This window comes from Sander lucioperca, chromosome 7 (genome assembly GCF_008315115.2).
Source record: "Sander lucioperca isolate FBNREF2018 chromosome 7, SLUC_FBN_1.2, whole genome shotgun sequence".
NCBI classification, from domain to species: domain Eukaryota; kingdom Metazoa; phylum Chordata; class Actinopteri; order Perciformes; family Percidae; genus Sander; species Sander lucioperca.
The window spans coordinates 43,090,462-43,102,673 of record NC_050179.1 but is presented as its reverse complement, the minus strand read 5'-3'; the positions used below and the strand labels follow the sequence as shown (position 1 = coordinate 43,102,673).

The 12,212-nt window shown below is 42.0% G+C and overlaps 1 protein-coding gene across 2 annotated transcripts in view; it reads right to left on the bottom strand.

Moving 5' to 3' along the window:
- Window positions 1–11,813, bottom strand: part of LOC116057552 (spondin-1-like) — a 293,280-nt gene extending 281,467 nt beyond the window's left edge. Inside the window, exons 1-2 of one of the 2 annotated variants that reach the window (XM_031310072.2) lie at window positions 11,218–11,813; window positions 9,870–9,976 (exon numbers count right to left, since the gene is read on the bottom strand). In XM_031310072.2, the coding sequence (XP_031165932.1) occupies window positions 9,870–9,976; window positions 11,218–11,443 (333 nt within the window). In that variant the 5' untranslated portion in view covers window positions 11,444–11,813. The remainder of the gene's footprint in view (window positions 1–9,869; window positions 9,977–11,217) is intronic. The other variant, XM_031310065.2, reaches the window with a different exon arrangement.
- Window positions 11,814–12,212: the final 399 nt, after the last annotated feature.

Sequence of the window (12,212 nt, the reverse complement as noted above, 5' to 3'; positions counted from 1 at the left end):
CTCAGGAGTGTCCCTAGATGGTACACATCAAATTTTGTAAAAATCAGATGAGCCGTTCATGAGATAGAAACTTTTTGTACTTGTAGCCCCCCCTAGTGACCAATTTTCGTAAAACACGTGTGGGTCCTCCAGAGGGTCATGTCAAACAAGAATCTAAAGTTTGGCATTGATAGCATATATTGTGGCTGAGATATGGCAAAGTTGGTGTTTTAATAGTTAGCTACACAAATTTGTTGGTGCATAATATGCGCAATTTGTATCCTATAAAAAATATTTTTATTAACTTTTTGTCACGTCGGTTTGGAGATGCTACGGTCCAAGTTTCGTGCAGATCGGTCGCACGGTCTAGGAGGAGATCGAAAAAGTAGGTTTTTGATAAATCGCGATTTTTCACGCATAAAAGTCTAGGCGGAAATGGGCGTGGCCTATATCACGTGATTCAGTTCGATCCAGGGAATGCGTGGATATATGGTTTTTAAATGTCCGGTGTACGGTGTGGGAGTTATAGGGCCAAACGTCAAACGTTTTTTTCTGCTATAGCACCACCTAGTGGTGGAAGTGGGTCAATTTTTGCGACTAAGGTCCTTGCTGAGTTTCGGACCAGTCCTGAAAACGGCAACCCCCCACCATGTACGTTTAGGCTGTAGTCGGAGTTTTAGGCGGAGAAGAATAATTAAAGCTGCAAGCAGCGATGAACGGGCCTTCGCCTTCTTGCAGTCGGGGGTACTGGCAGACGCAACATCACATGTAGACCACACATTCTAAGTTTCATGTATATCGGAAATAACTTTTGCCAAGATACAACCGTTCATATTTTAACAGCCACCTACAGGAAGTTGTTCCTCCATAACTTGCGCATTGTTTTAGCTATCAAAATTCTTTTGATAGCTTTAAGTCACGAGGGTCCACCGAATCTATATCCAAGTTTTCGTGCAGATTTGACTCAAGGCCCAGGAGGAGTTAGACAAAGTATGTTTCCCATATATCGCGATGTGTCTAATTAATAAAAGAAATGCTAACAGCGCCATCTAATGGCCGATTCACTCTACATTTGTGATGGATGCTCAAGCCCCTATGTGGAACAACTCTGTTATGTTTGGTGTCAGTCGGAATAAATCTTGGTAAGATACCCAACTTGCTGTTTCGACAGCCCCCTACAGGAAGTTGATCCTCTGTAACTTGCGCATTGTTTTAGCTATTAAAATTCTTTTGACACCTTTTTGTCACGAGGGTCCTCCGAATCTATATGCCAGTTTTCGTGCCGATCGGACTCACGCCCCAGGAGTAGTTAGACAGAGTAGGTTTCCCATATATCTATATATATATATATATATATAATAATTTGCTGATTAATTAAAAACAATTAAAACAGCGCAATCTAATGGCCGATTAACGCCAGGTTTGGCATAGATGCTAAACTGGCCATGACGAACAACTTTATCAAGTTTCGGGGAAATTGGAATAATTGTTGCCAAGATAATGCAACTTCCTGTTTAGACAGGAAGTTGCTGTAACTTGCGCATTTTTTCAACTATCAAAATTCTCTGGATAACTTTTCGTCATGATGGTCAACAGATACTACCTGCAAAGATTCAAGAAGATTGAAATCACGGGCTAGGACGAGTTCGAAAGAATGTAAAACACATGAAAAATGCATAATTAAAAATGGCCGCCTTCCGGTTGGGCGGAGCTAATGAAGGTAAATGGGAAAGATGTCCGCAATGATTAGAGTAATATGGGTATTAAATCTGGTGAAGCTCAGAGCAACTATGTCCAAGTTAAGGCCTTCCAGGCATTAGGGGGCGCTATGGAGCCCACTTACAGGTTTGGGCCGAATCGCTGTACAGTCTCGCAAAGCTCCCAGGTGTTTATGTGGGCGCTAATTGTTGTGAGTTTTCGTATATACTGAGGCCGTCAAAAATGTGCCCAAGTGCTAAAACCAATTAGGGGGCGCTATAGAGCAACCATACCACTCCCAAGCCTAAATGTGAATTCAGATGAAAGAGTTTACTATTGTGCACATGGCTGCAAAATCCTGAGAGTTTTCGTGCATCCTAAAGTCCTCAAACAAGTGTTCGTATATTGAAGATTTCTACACGAAAACCAATATTTCGGAAATTCTAAAATTTTGTAATTTTTTCTAAAAATAGCACCATGGACTTGAAGATGAGACCTATGTTCCCTCAAAAGTTGGTATATTAACTTATTACTTTTGTCCAATTTAAGGCGCACGTTAGGGGGCGCTATGGAGCCCCTGGCAACACCCGAGCCCAATGACTACAGAACTTTGCAATTTTCACCAGTTGTGACATGTGTGCAAATCTTTGTGAGTTTTCGTGCATGCTAACCCCCTCAAAAACGCGACGAGGAATTGGTAAAAATAATAATTAAAGCTGCAAGCAGCGATGGACGGGCCCTCGCTCCTCTGCGCGTGTCGGGGTCACCGGCGGTCACCGCTCCTTGCGACCGTGCATTTGCGCGGCACTCAGACACCGCAAATCGTCACCAATGAAAAGGGAACTCCCTGCTGCGTTCAATGATACCTCACACAAGACTCTTCCTTAAATGGGTCACCAGTTATAAAAAGGGGCGTGGCTAAATTATAGGGGCCGGGTCAACCCATCACCAATTAAAAAGGAAGTCTCTGCTGAGTTCAATGATACCTCACACAAGGGTCTACCTTAATCGGTTCAAATGGTATGAAAGGGGGCGTGGCTTAAGCATAGGGGGCGGGGCAAAACATCACCAATGAAGAAGGAACTCTCTGCTGAGTTCATTGATACCTCACACAATGGTCAACCTTAAATCGTTCAAATGTTATGAAAGGGGGCGTGGCTTAAGCATAGGGGGCGGGCCAAACGATCACCAATGAAGAAGGAACTCTCTGCTGAGTTCAATGACGGGCGTAAGTAAGTAAGTGGGCGTGGTTATATTATAGGGGCCGGCTCATTATCACATGTAGACCACACATTCTAAGTTTCATGTAAATCGGATGATGTTTGTCATATAAGGCGCATTTCCTGTTGCCAGCGGGGGGCGCTATGACCAAAAGTCAAATATGGCCTGTAGGTGTCCTCAGGCCTGGACCCTTGTCAATCTTGACAATTTCCGGGTAGATACGACAACGTACACTCAAGTTACAACAATTTATTTGTTCATCGCTCAACACTCAAAATGGCCGCCACGCCACGCCCACACCGTCAGACGAAAAGTTTTTCTTTTAATAACTTTTCATCTTTAAGGTGTTGGGATGATAGAGACCAAGTTTGAAGTACATCGGATGAAATCTCTAGGAGGAGTTCGTTAAAGTATAGCACCTTGACTTTTAGGCCTACTTCCTGTTGCCACTAGGGGGCGCTATGACTTTAAGTAAATATCGGCCTTTATTTGTCCTCAGGGTTGGACTCTTATGAATCCTGAAAAGTTTCGAGCCAATCGGACAATGTACACTCGAGTTACACCCACTTCCTGTTTCGGCGGCGAAACGCACAAAATGGCCGCCCCGCCACAGCCATGCCCTATGACGAAAAGTTTTTCTTTTAACAACTTTTCATCTTTCATGTCTTAAGATGGTACAGACCGAATTTGAAGTTGATCGGATGAAATCTCTAGGAGGAGTTCGTTAAAGTACGACATGTGGAAATGGCCAAAATCGCACTAATTTCGAACTTTGAAATCAAAATGGCGGACTTCCTGTTGGGCTTAGGGTATGGCTTCAATGACGTTTTTTGTACATCTTGACATGATACATATGTGTACCAAGTTTCGTGAGTCTACGTTAAGCACCGTTGGGGCCTTGCACTTTCATGCTCGGGCCCTAATAATAATAATAATAATCTTATGAAAAACATTAGGGCCCGAGCCCTAATGTTATTATTATTATGTTATTATAATAATAATAATAATAATCTTATGAAAAACATTAGGGCCCGAGCACGAAAGTGCAAGGCCCCAACGTTGCCTTGCACTTTCGTGCTCGGGCCCTAATAATAATCTTATGAAAAACAATAGGTTCCTTCGCACTTTCAGTGCAAGGCACCGTTGGGGCCTTGCACTTTCGTGCTCGGGCCCTAATAATGAAAAAAAAACAGTAGAAAAACAATAGGGTTCTACAGCCCTGCTGTACGAACGGCATAGCTTTGCTATTGCCCGTTCTTACAGACTCGGGCTTGGACCCCTAAATATGTTGAAAATAATCATAAGTGGGGGTGAGTTGTGTCACTGGCACAACTTAACCCAGACCCTTTGGCACAAATCATCCCAGACCCACAAGTTTGAAAAACTAGCATGATCCAGTAGTTAAGAGCTAACATCATGCTAACTCTATAGACTCATTGTGGAGCCTGCTAAAGCACTAAACATGTGTGAAATGTTTTCAAACTTGTCTATAATTGTTCAGACACTACAATCAAAAAAATAGAAATTTTTTGAGCTAAAATGTGCTTACCTCTCATGCCATGTGTCTCTCTTCTTTGGAGAATTAGTAACATGGATGGCTTTTCAAAATGATGTGGTCACATGACCAATTTCTTCTATGGTTTTCCAGAAACCAGGGTGGATCTACTTTCCCCCTGGCACAAATCACCCCACTCTCCCCTATATGAAGTCAAAGCTAACTCTGTTGTACAGTTGTAGGGAAGCTAACATTAACTTTAGCTGTCTCCATGAAGCTCCCAGCTAAGCTCCTATAACTCGCGACGCAGTTAGGAAACCAGAACGAGCTAACTATTGATAACATAAGCATTTTGGCTCAGTGGATGTCGATGCCTTGTGTTTCTCACTCCCGTAACGTATTGTTCATCATACATGAGAAGAGGGAGATTAGCTAACGTTAGCCAACCTATTTATAAAAACAATCACGTTTCAATAGTCATTTCAGCATTCGAATAGTATTGATTTTTTTTTACTATTCGAATTATATTCGACTTTTGGAATTTGTTCCAACAGCCCTAATGCACATTAGGTGCATATAAGCACAAAGACACACATTTCCAAGCAGACAATGACTGAAGACTCCGTGGGATACTGAATCACACATACACAGATGCACACTCATAGACATACTCTTAAGGGCTGACACATTAAGACAGAACAGACATACTTTATGGTAGTAATGGGGAAAAACAATGAGCAGTAACTCTCAGTTGTGGTGTTTTAGTGAAACAGCAGGCAGGAACATTCCAGGACAGCTGCCAGAAACAACTGAGTACCAGAGAGCGAGGGGAGAGAACAGCTGCACGGGGAACCACAACTGTGTTCAATTGGCTCCTGTTCCCCTGCACAAAAACAATCATGACATTGCAAAAATAGCCACATAAATAACTTGTGGGGAATAAACTGTCAGGAATATGAATTGTTGTATTAACTTAATTTTACATAAGTATTATTATTTAAACCTATCTGATAAAGAGAAGCTGAGTTTGATGGATTGAGGTAATTCAGATAAAAAGCCAGTCTCGCCGTCAACCCCTTCATATAACTGGGACACAAATATTTATTAATTAATATTTATTTACATATTTAGGGCCCGAGCGCCGACAGCGGCGAATACCCTATTGAAACTGAAGGAATTTTTTGGGTCCGAGCGCCGACAGCGGCGAAGGCCCTATTGAAACTGAAGGACTTATTATTATTACGGCAAATGAATTGCCTTTTTGAGGGGCTTAACATATTCAAAAACTCACCAAAATTGGCAGGCGCATCAAGTCTGGTGAATATTTACATATTTTAAGGGTTTCAGGAATAGGCGCACAAAAATGGCTCGCTAGCACCCCCTACAAACTTAAAAAAATTGAGCCCCTGCAGTACGTTTAACGTAGACTCACGAAACTTAGTAGACATATGTAGCATGTCAACACGTACAAGAAACGTCATTGGAGCCATACCCTAAACCCAACAGGAAGTCCGCCATTTTGAATTGAAAGTTCGAAATTAGTGCGATTTTGGCCATTTCCACATCGTACTTTAACAAACTCCTCCTACAGATTTCATCCGATCGACTTCAAATTTGGTCTGCGCCATCGTAAGACCTTAAAGATGAAAAGTTATTAAAAGAAAAACTTTTCGTCATAGGGCATGGCCGTGGCGGGGCGGTCATTTTGTGCGTTTCGCCATCGAAACAGGAAGTGGCTGTAACTCGAATGTACATTGTCCAATTGGCTCAAATCTTTTCATGATTCATAAGACTCTAAGTCTGAGGAAATTTACCAGACAAAATTGACTCAAAGTCATAGCGCCCCCTAGTGGCAACAGGAAGTAGGCCTAAAAGTCAAGGTGCTAGACTCTAACAAACTCCTCCTAGAGATTTCATCCGATGGACTTCAAATTTGGTCTGTACCATCTCAACACCTTAAAGATGACAAGTTATTAAAAGCAAAACTTTTCATCCAACGGTGTAGCCTACACATATTCCGTCCCTTCCTGTATGCTTCCCCATTCACTTAAATAGGAAAATAGCTTGCCGATAACTGCCCAAAGTGTGCTGCAAGGTGGCCGCCGAGCACACGTCATGCACCGCAGCACAGCAAACAAAGACTTTAACAAAGCGCAATATATATGCAGTCCATTTAAAGCATACCTCTCGCCAAAATGCAACCTATGGTCTTTTTGTGAATGTACCCGAGTCAAACTTTCGTTTAAAAGCATATTTAGGATGGAAGCGCTACTTTTAAGATTTACAGTATTCTCGTTTTCGGGTCAAATGGCCTTTTGAATGGGAGAGCTAGGGGCTACTATGATCACATCAAAATCACTATTTTACACTAAGAAAGTTCGGCACAACATCAAACTTTGCTCTAAGTATCACCAGTGTCTCTACACATGAACTCAGCATTGAGAACATTGTTTGTGCACAAAGAGTTTACTAAAAAGAAAAAGTTTTGAACAACTCACTGCTTGACTGGCAAGAGGGGGAGAGGAAAAACTACTGCTTCAAAACCTTTTTGGTAAACTTTGTGTAGCCCTACGAGGGAAAGGGCTTAAGGTTAAACCCCAAACCCTTGCATTACAACCACAACAACATGAAACTGTAACGTATTTCACTTACTTTTTCGTGAGATCGTGAAGCAAATTGAATCGTGTTGGTTGTGTATCCAAGACTTCCTGATAGTGAGCACAACATGGAAGTCAGGGCAGGACTTGAATCGGTCACCTGAAAGCAGAGTCTTCCCCCTACTGGTGTGGGGGTGTAACGGTTGGATTTGTACACTGAACTGAGCCACTTGTTAGAGGTTAAATGTGAAATGAAAGAAGTGAATTTTCTTTTCTATTCTTGTTTTAAGTATTTTCACCTAATACAGTTAAAAAACGAAATCAAGCACAAAAGTATGTGAGTGAATCTTTTATATGCTACTTCAAAAACTTAAATGGAGCTGGTTTAAATAAACATTTCAAAACCGCACTCAGAACAACCAAAAACAACCAAACGGGAACGTTGTGTGGAGGTACAGTGCAACCACAGGAGAACGTTTCAGTTGGTTGGTTCCCATAACCCTGAGGGAACGTTCCCTAAACGTTAGTTTTTGGTTTGGTTCGAACTAACCTTTAGGGAACCAGAAACTAACGTTCCCTAAACGTTTTGTGTTAGTGTGGATACAGCGGACATTACATGGTGAATTCATCGTGGGGTAGCCCAGCACTGTTAACCGTGGTCAAAACAATCCTACTAGAAATAACTATGAGCATGTTAAGCATTAGTAAGAGCCACTTGGCAATGTAGTAAGCTGGAATGACATAGTATGATATCAATAAATGAAGTCTCTACTTCATCAATGTGTCACAAAGTGGCATGTAATAAAAAAAAAAAAATGATGCTGTGTGGCAGAAAAAAATATGTATTACTGTTACTGTGCATACTTCTGTGACACTGTATGATTTACAATTACTCTCTAACATATCATTTAGTGTTTCTGGGCGTTTCCTGTGTCACTTATGAAATTCCTGCAGCCAGATTACAAAATCCCCAAATGGTTTTGGAGTAGGTGTACAGTTGAGGTGTCCATTGACTTCACTCCACTGTCCACATATCTTTGGCCATATAGTGCACATTACACTCAGTTAGTTTATTAGGTAAACATAGCTAAAACTAATAACAGTCTAACAGTCTTGCAACAAATCCAACCTTCATCAAGAGAGGTGTTGATTCATTTTTATGACCATTGTGGATGTTGTAGCTTGTGGTGCTGTTACAGACAGATAAACAAAGGATACTATTTGGATTGGTGAACTTTTTGAGCAATGCTTTTTTCCTTTAATAATTTAGTTTGTTAAATATCCATTCTGGCTATTTACCAGAGTTTTAGTTTTGTTTTGTTTTATGTTTAGTACTCCACAATGTGTGGTCTAAGAGTGAATAAATAAATCTGAATTGTATTGAAATATTATGTATTATGTTAATAATATAATGTCCACCACATTTATGACACAAGAATGCCATTGTGACAGTTTAAAACGTCAACTTCAAAATATCCTTTCCTATTTTTATTTTTTTTAAGAGGCCCTGTCGAGTGTTCTTCTAAACAAATACTAGTACTTGTATACTCACTACCAGCACTTCTGATATTTGTCCACATTAATGTATGCATAATTTACATCATATACGAAAGCCACACAAAAACTCTTGAGAGACCCTAAGACAAACGGAGTTGTCCTCATATCAATATAGAATTTTCTTGCATGTAAAAAGGCTGAGTCAGCTTCTGGATTGCCTGTTCATCCACATACCAGAAATTGATCACTGTAGTTTGTTTCCCTTTATCATCAATGGAAACCCAAACTGTTTAACGCAGAAGTGTGAGCAAACACAGATGTTCAAAATGATAAAAAGGAAGATAAAGAATTGGATTACCTTACACATTAAACTGAAGAAGTTTTTAATTGATATTCAGATCTGTAGTCACATATAGGGGTGGGACGGCGTGGGGTGGTGTATGGGCACATGGGGTGGGGTGGTGGGTACAGATGTAGGTGTCTTGTATGTTCATGTGCCTTATGTATTTTAATTGTGGCAATGTTTAATGTTTGTTTTCATGTTTAAAAGCCCTTCTAGGGACGGGCATTGGAAATTAGCAATAGCTATAAATGCTGTGATGCTGTACATTGGAGATTTGTTGCACAAATGTCTATGTCTAAGCATCTGTCCCTATTCAAATAAACTATTCAATAAAAAATACACTAACTGTTCTGTCTGAATGTAGGGAAAGCAGCATTCCTATACAATCTCAACAAACATTATTATTTCTTTTAAAGACAGTGGGCTTGTGGAAACAAGCAAAATCTTCTTACTGTTGGCTACATTAAAACAGAGTCTGGTTAGGCTCAGCGTGTGGAAACAGAGCTGCAGATGTGTGTTCTTGTTTACACTGAGCAGGAGGTAATTGAGGAAGTCTGGCTCTCTCCTCAGGAGCACTCATTGGGAGCTGGGTTACTACTGAACCAAACATCTCACATCCCTCTCCTGCTTTTTCTCTGTGTTTATCTCTTTTCTCTCTGTCCTCACATGCCTCTTCCTCTCTATCCTCCTCTGCCATCTCTGGCCCTCTCTCATTCTGCTGGAGGACATATTTGCAACTTAGTGGGAAAGATGCCATGTCTGCCTCACCCGAGAAGAGCTGCACCAATAAGGCAACTAGATTATCTTTTCTTCTCCACCACAACAGGAGAACTCAGTTTTCTGGCTTCAACCGAGGGAGCTGTTTGTGTTTGTCAGCAACACCTCCTTTAACCTTCATTTCAGAAGACAGCGGGAAGCAGTAAGTCGACTCCCATGTGCATGCAAATGAGTTTAGCTTTTGCTAACTTTCCCAGAAAACTCAGAGCACATTCAGTATTCAGCTATTCATCCTTTCCTCTCCACACTTGCTCATCCTTACCTGGAACTGGCCAGTGTAGTCATCGTCTGTGGTGCCCTCTCTGCCCTCCTTCAGTGCGATAAGAGTGAAACCTCTGAAATAAGCAGGGCTGATTGCCAGGAGGACCACTGTTAAGGAGGAGAGTAAGTGTGTATTTAATACACAGAGATGCTGAGCAGTGAAGAGGCATAGACATGGACACATCATGGGCCCGCCGCATGACGCAGGGTCACTCTGGATAATGCCAAGGAAACACACATGAAAGCAGCATTCCTGTGAGCATCAGTGTGTTGTGGAAGAGTGAAGGCTGTATATAGAGGCTTAGCATCTCACACTAGAATAAAAGAGAGCCTGTAAATCTCATGGCGGGGGTATGGTACGGGGAACCGGCCAGGAATGGGACACATATAATGAGATGTGGTTGGAATTTTATTCGGCTCACCCTTGTGCCCTAACCTTGCATTTTTCATGCCATCCCATTTATCTTAAGATTTGCTCCTCGCGCTGAGAAGGAAGACGTCAATATTTTCAATTGTATCTTGTTTTTAAAAAGTAAATGTATTTGCTACTTAAAGGCTGTGAAGGCTTAAAGAATAACTTCTTTTTCTTTGTTGGTGTCTTTTACAGGTCCCTAAAAACTGATTAGAATTAAGCCCTGGTTGCTAAATGTGGCATCACAGCCAAACAATTACATGATCTGGAATCAGACCCTTGATTTTTGTCCTTGTTTTTGAGGCCTGTGTCAAAACTGGAGAATGACAGGTCTTGTTAAAATCCACCACATTGTATTCCTGGAGTTATTTGAATTTGTAGTTTGGATTTAAGAACAGAGAAAGTGAAACAGCTGTATTTCGATTGTTGTTGGTTTTTGAAAACGGCTTAGTGTTAACTTCTGAACTAGCCAAGAATCTCTGTGAGTAGGCCAAAGTCTTTTTTATGTGGCAAAATCCACCAAGCTTACCCAGGGGTCAGCTTAATTAGAGCCAGATCTGTGTGTGTGTGTGTGTGTGTGTGTGTGTGTGTGTGTGAGACTGTGTCTTTCACTGTGTGTTTGTATGTGTGTGTCCCCTTGCTTGCTGGAAGAGGAGAGGAAGTGAATATAGGTCAGACATTATAACACTAAGTAGCCTTATCAAATCACAACTCTTCCTGCAGGAGCCAGAGGAGGCAGACTAACTAGTTTGGAAATGGTGTCCTCCAGCCTTCAGTTTCTAGTACAGATTTAGATTGCTATGGCTGTTAGTTGCAATGTTAGGTGGTTAAACTTACTCAAGTTTTCTAGAAACATAATACAATAAAGATTACTAGATAAACACTCATTTGGCGCAGGTTTACGCACTGATTGCAAGATGGACTGAAAAAACTCTACCTCTGTAGGTGCTGCCCGGCTGATAGGTTTCCGGGTCCCCCTCCACTCTGAGTCTGAACTCATGGTGCCCATCCCTCCGAGTCCCGTGGGTCTGCGCCCGGATGATCCGCCCGCAGTACCCGTCCGACTTGCCTCCGGAGGGCTCCTCAACGAAAGCGACGGCGTTGCACACGAAACTCGAGACGAAATAGTACTGCAAAAACAGCACACGTAAATACATTCCCATTTCGGAGCCCGGAGATAAGTGTACAATTGTAGTTATATCACAATACGCCCAGTGGAAAGGCGAAACAGCAGACAGAGGACCAGTTCCAGCCCCTTCCCCAGGAACTCCCACCAAACTACAGCAGCGTCACAGTCAGTGGTAAAGGTGAAGAGAAGGAGACGAGTCCATCCTGAACTGGAGAGAGCGCGTCAGGGGCGCACCACGTTTAAGCGGGGCTGAGCGGGGACAGAAGAGAGAGGAGCTGCTGTTGCTGTTCCCGGATCAGTGTGTGGTGTTGAGAGAGAGCATGGAAGCAGCGAGGGCCGCCAAATAACCGAGCGCGGGTGCACGCGGATGTCTCCTTGACTGGAGGCGAGGGAAAGTCCAAACTGTAGCTCCGCACTTTAATAAGAGCCAGCCCTCCCCTAATACACAAGCATAGTTACACACACACGCATACAGTAGTCTACACACACTGTGTGTAGATCTCACACGCGGAGCTGCCTTTTGGGGAAACATAAAAATGTTCTGCCTGTTGTTCGACGGCAAATTTTAGGTTTTAAAGATTTTAAATCTGTTTCGCTGTGACGTTCTCACTTAATATCAATGATTAAGCACATAGTACCACTGTTCGATGCTCTGAAGTTACAAATATAAAGCAAAGGTGCGCTTTCTAGATATGAGCATGCACCAGAATACAGTCTGAGCTGTGTGCTCCTCTCATGAGTGCAAAACCGAACTTCAAAAGTTATTTAAATGAATTGCTCCACATTGATTCCAAAATCATTTA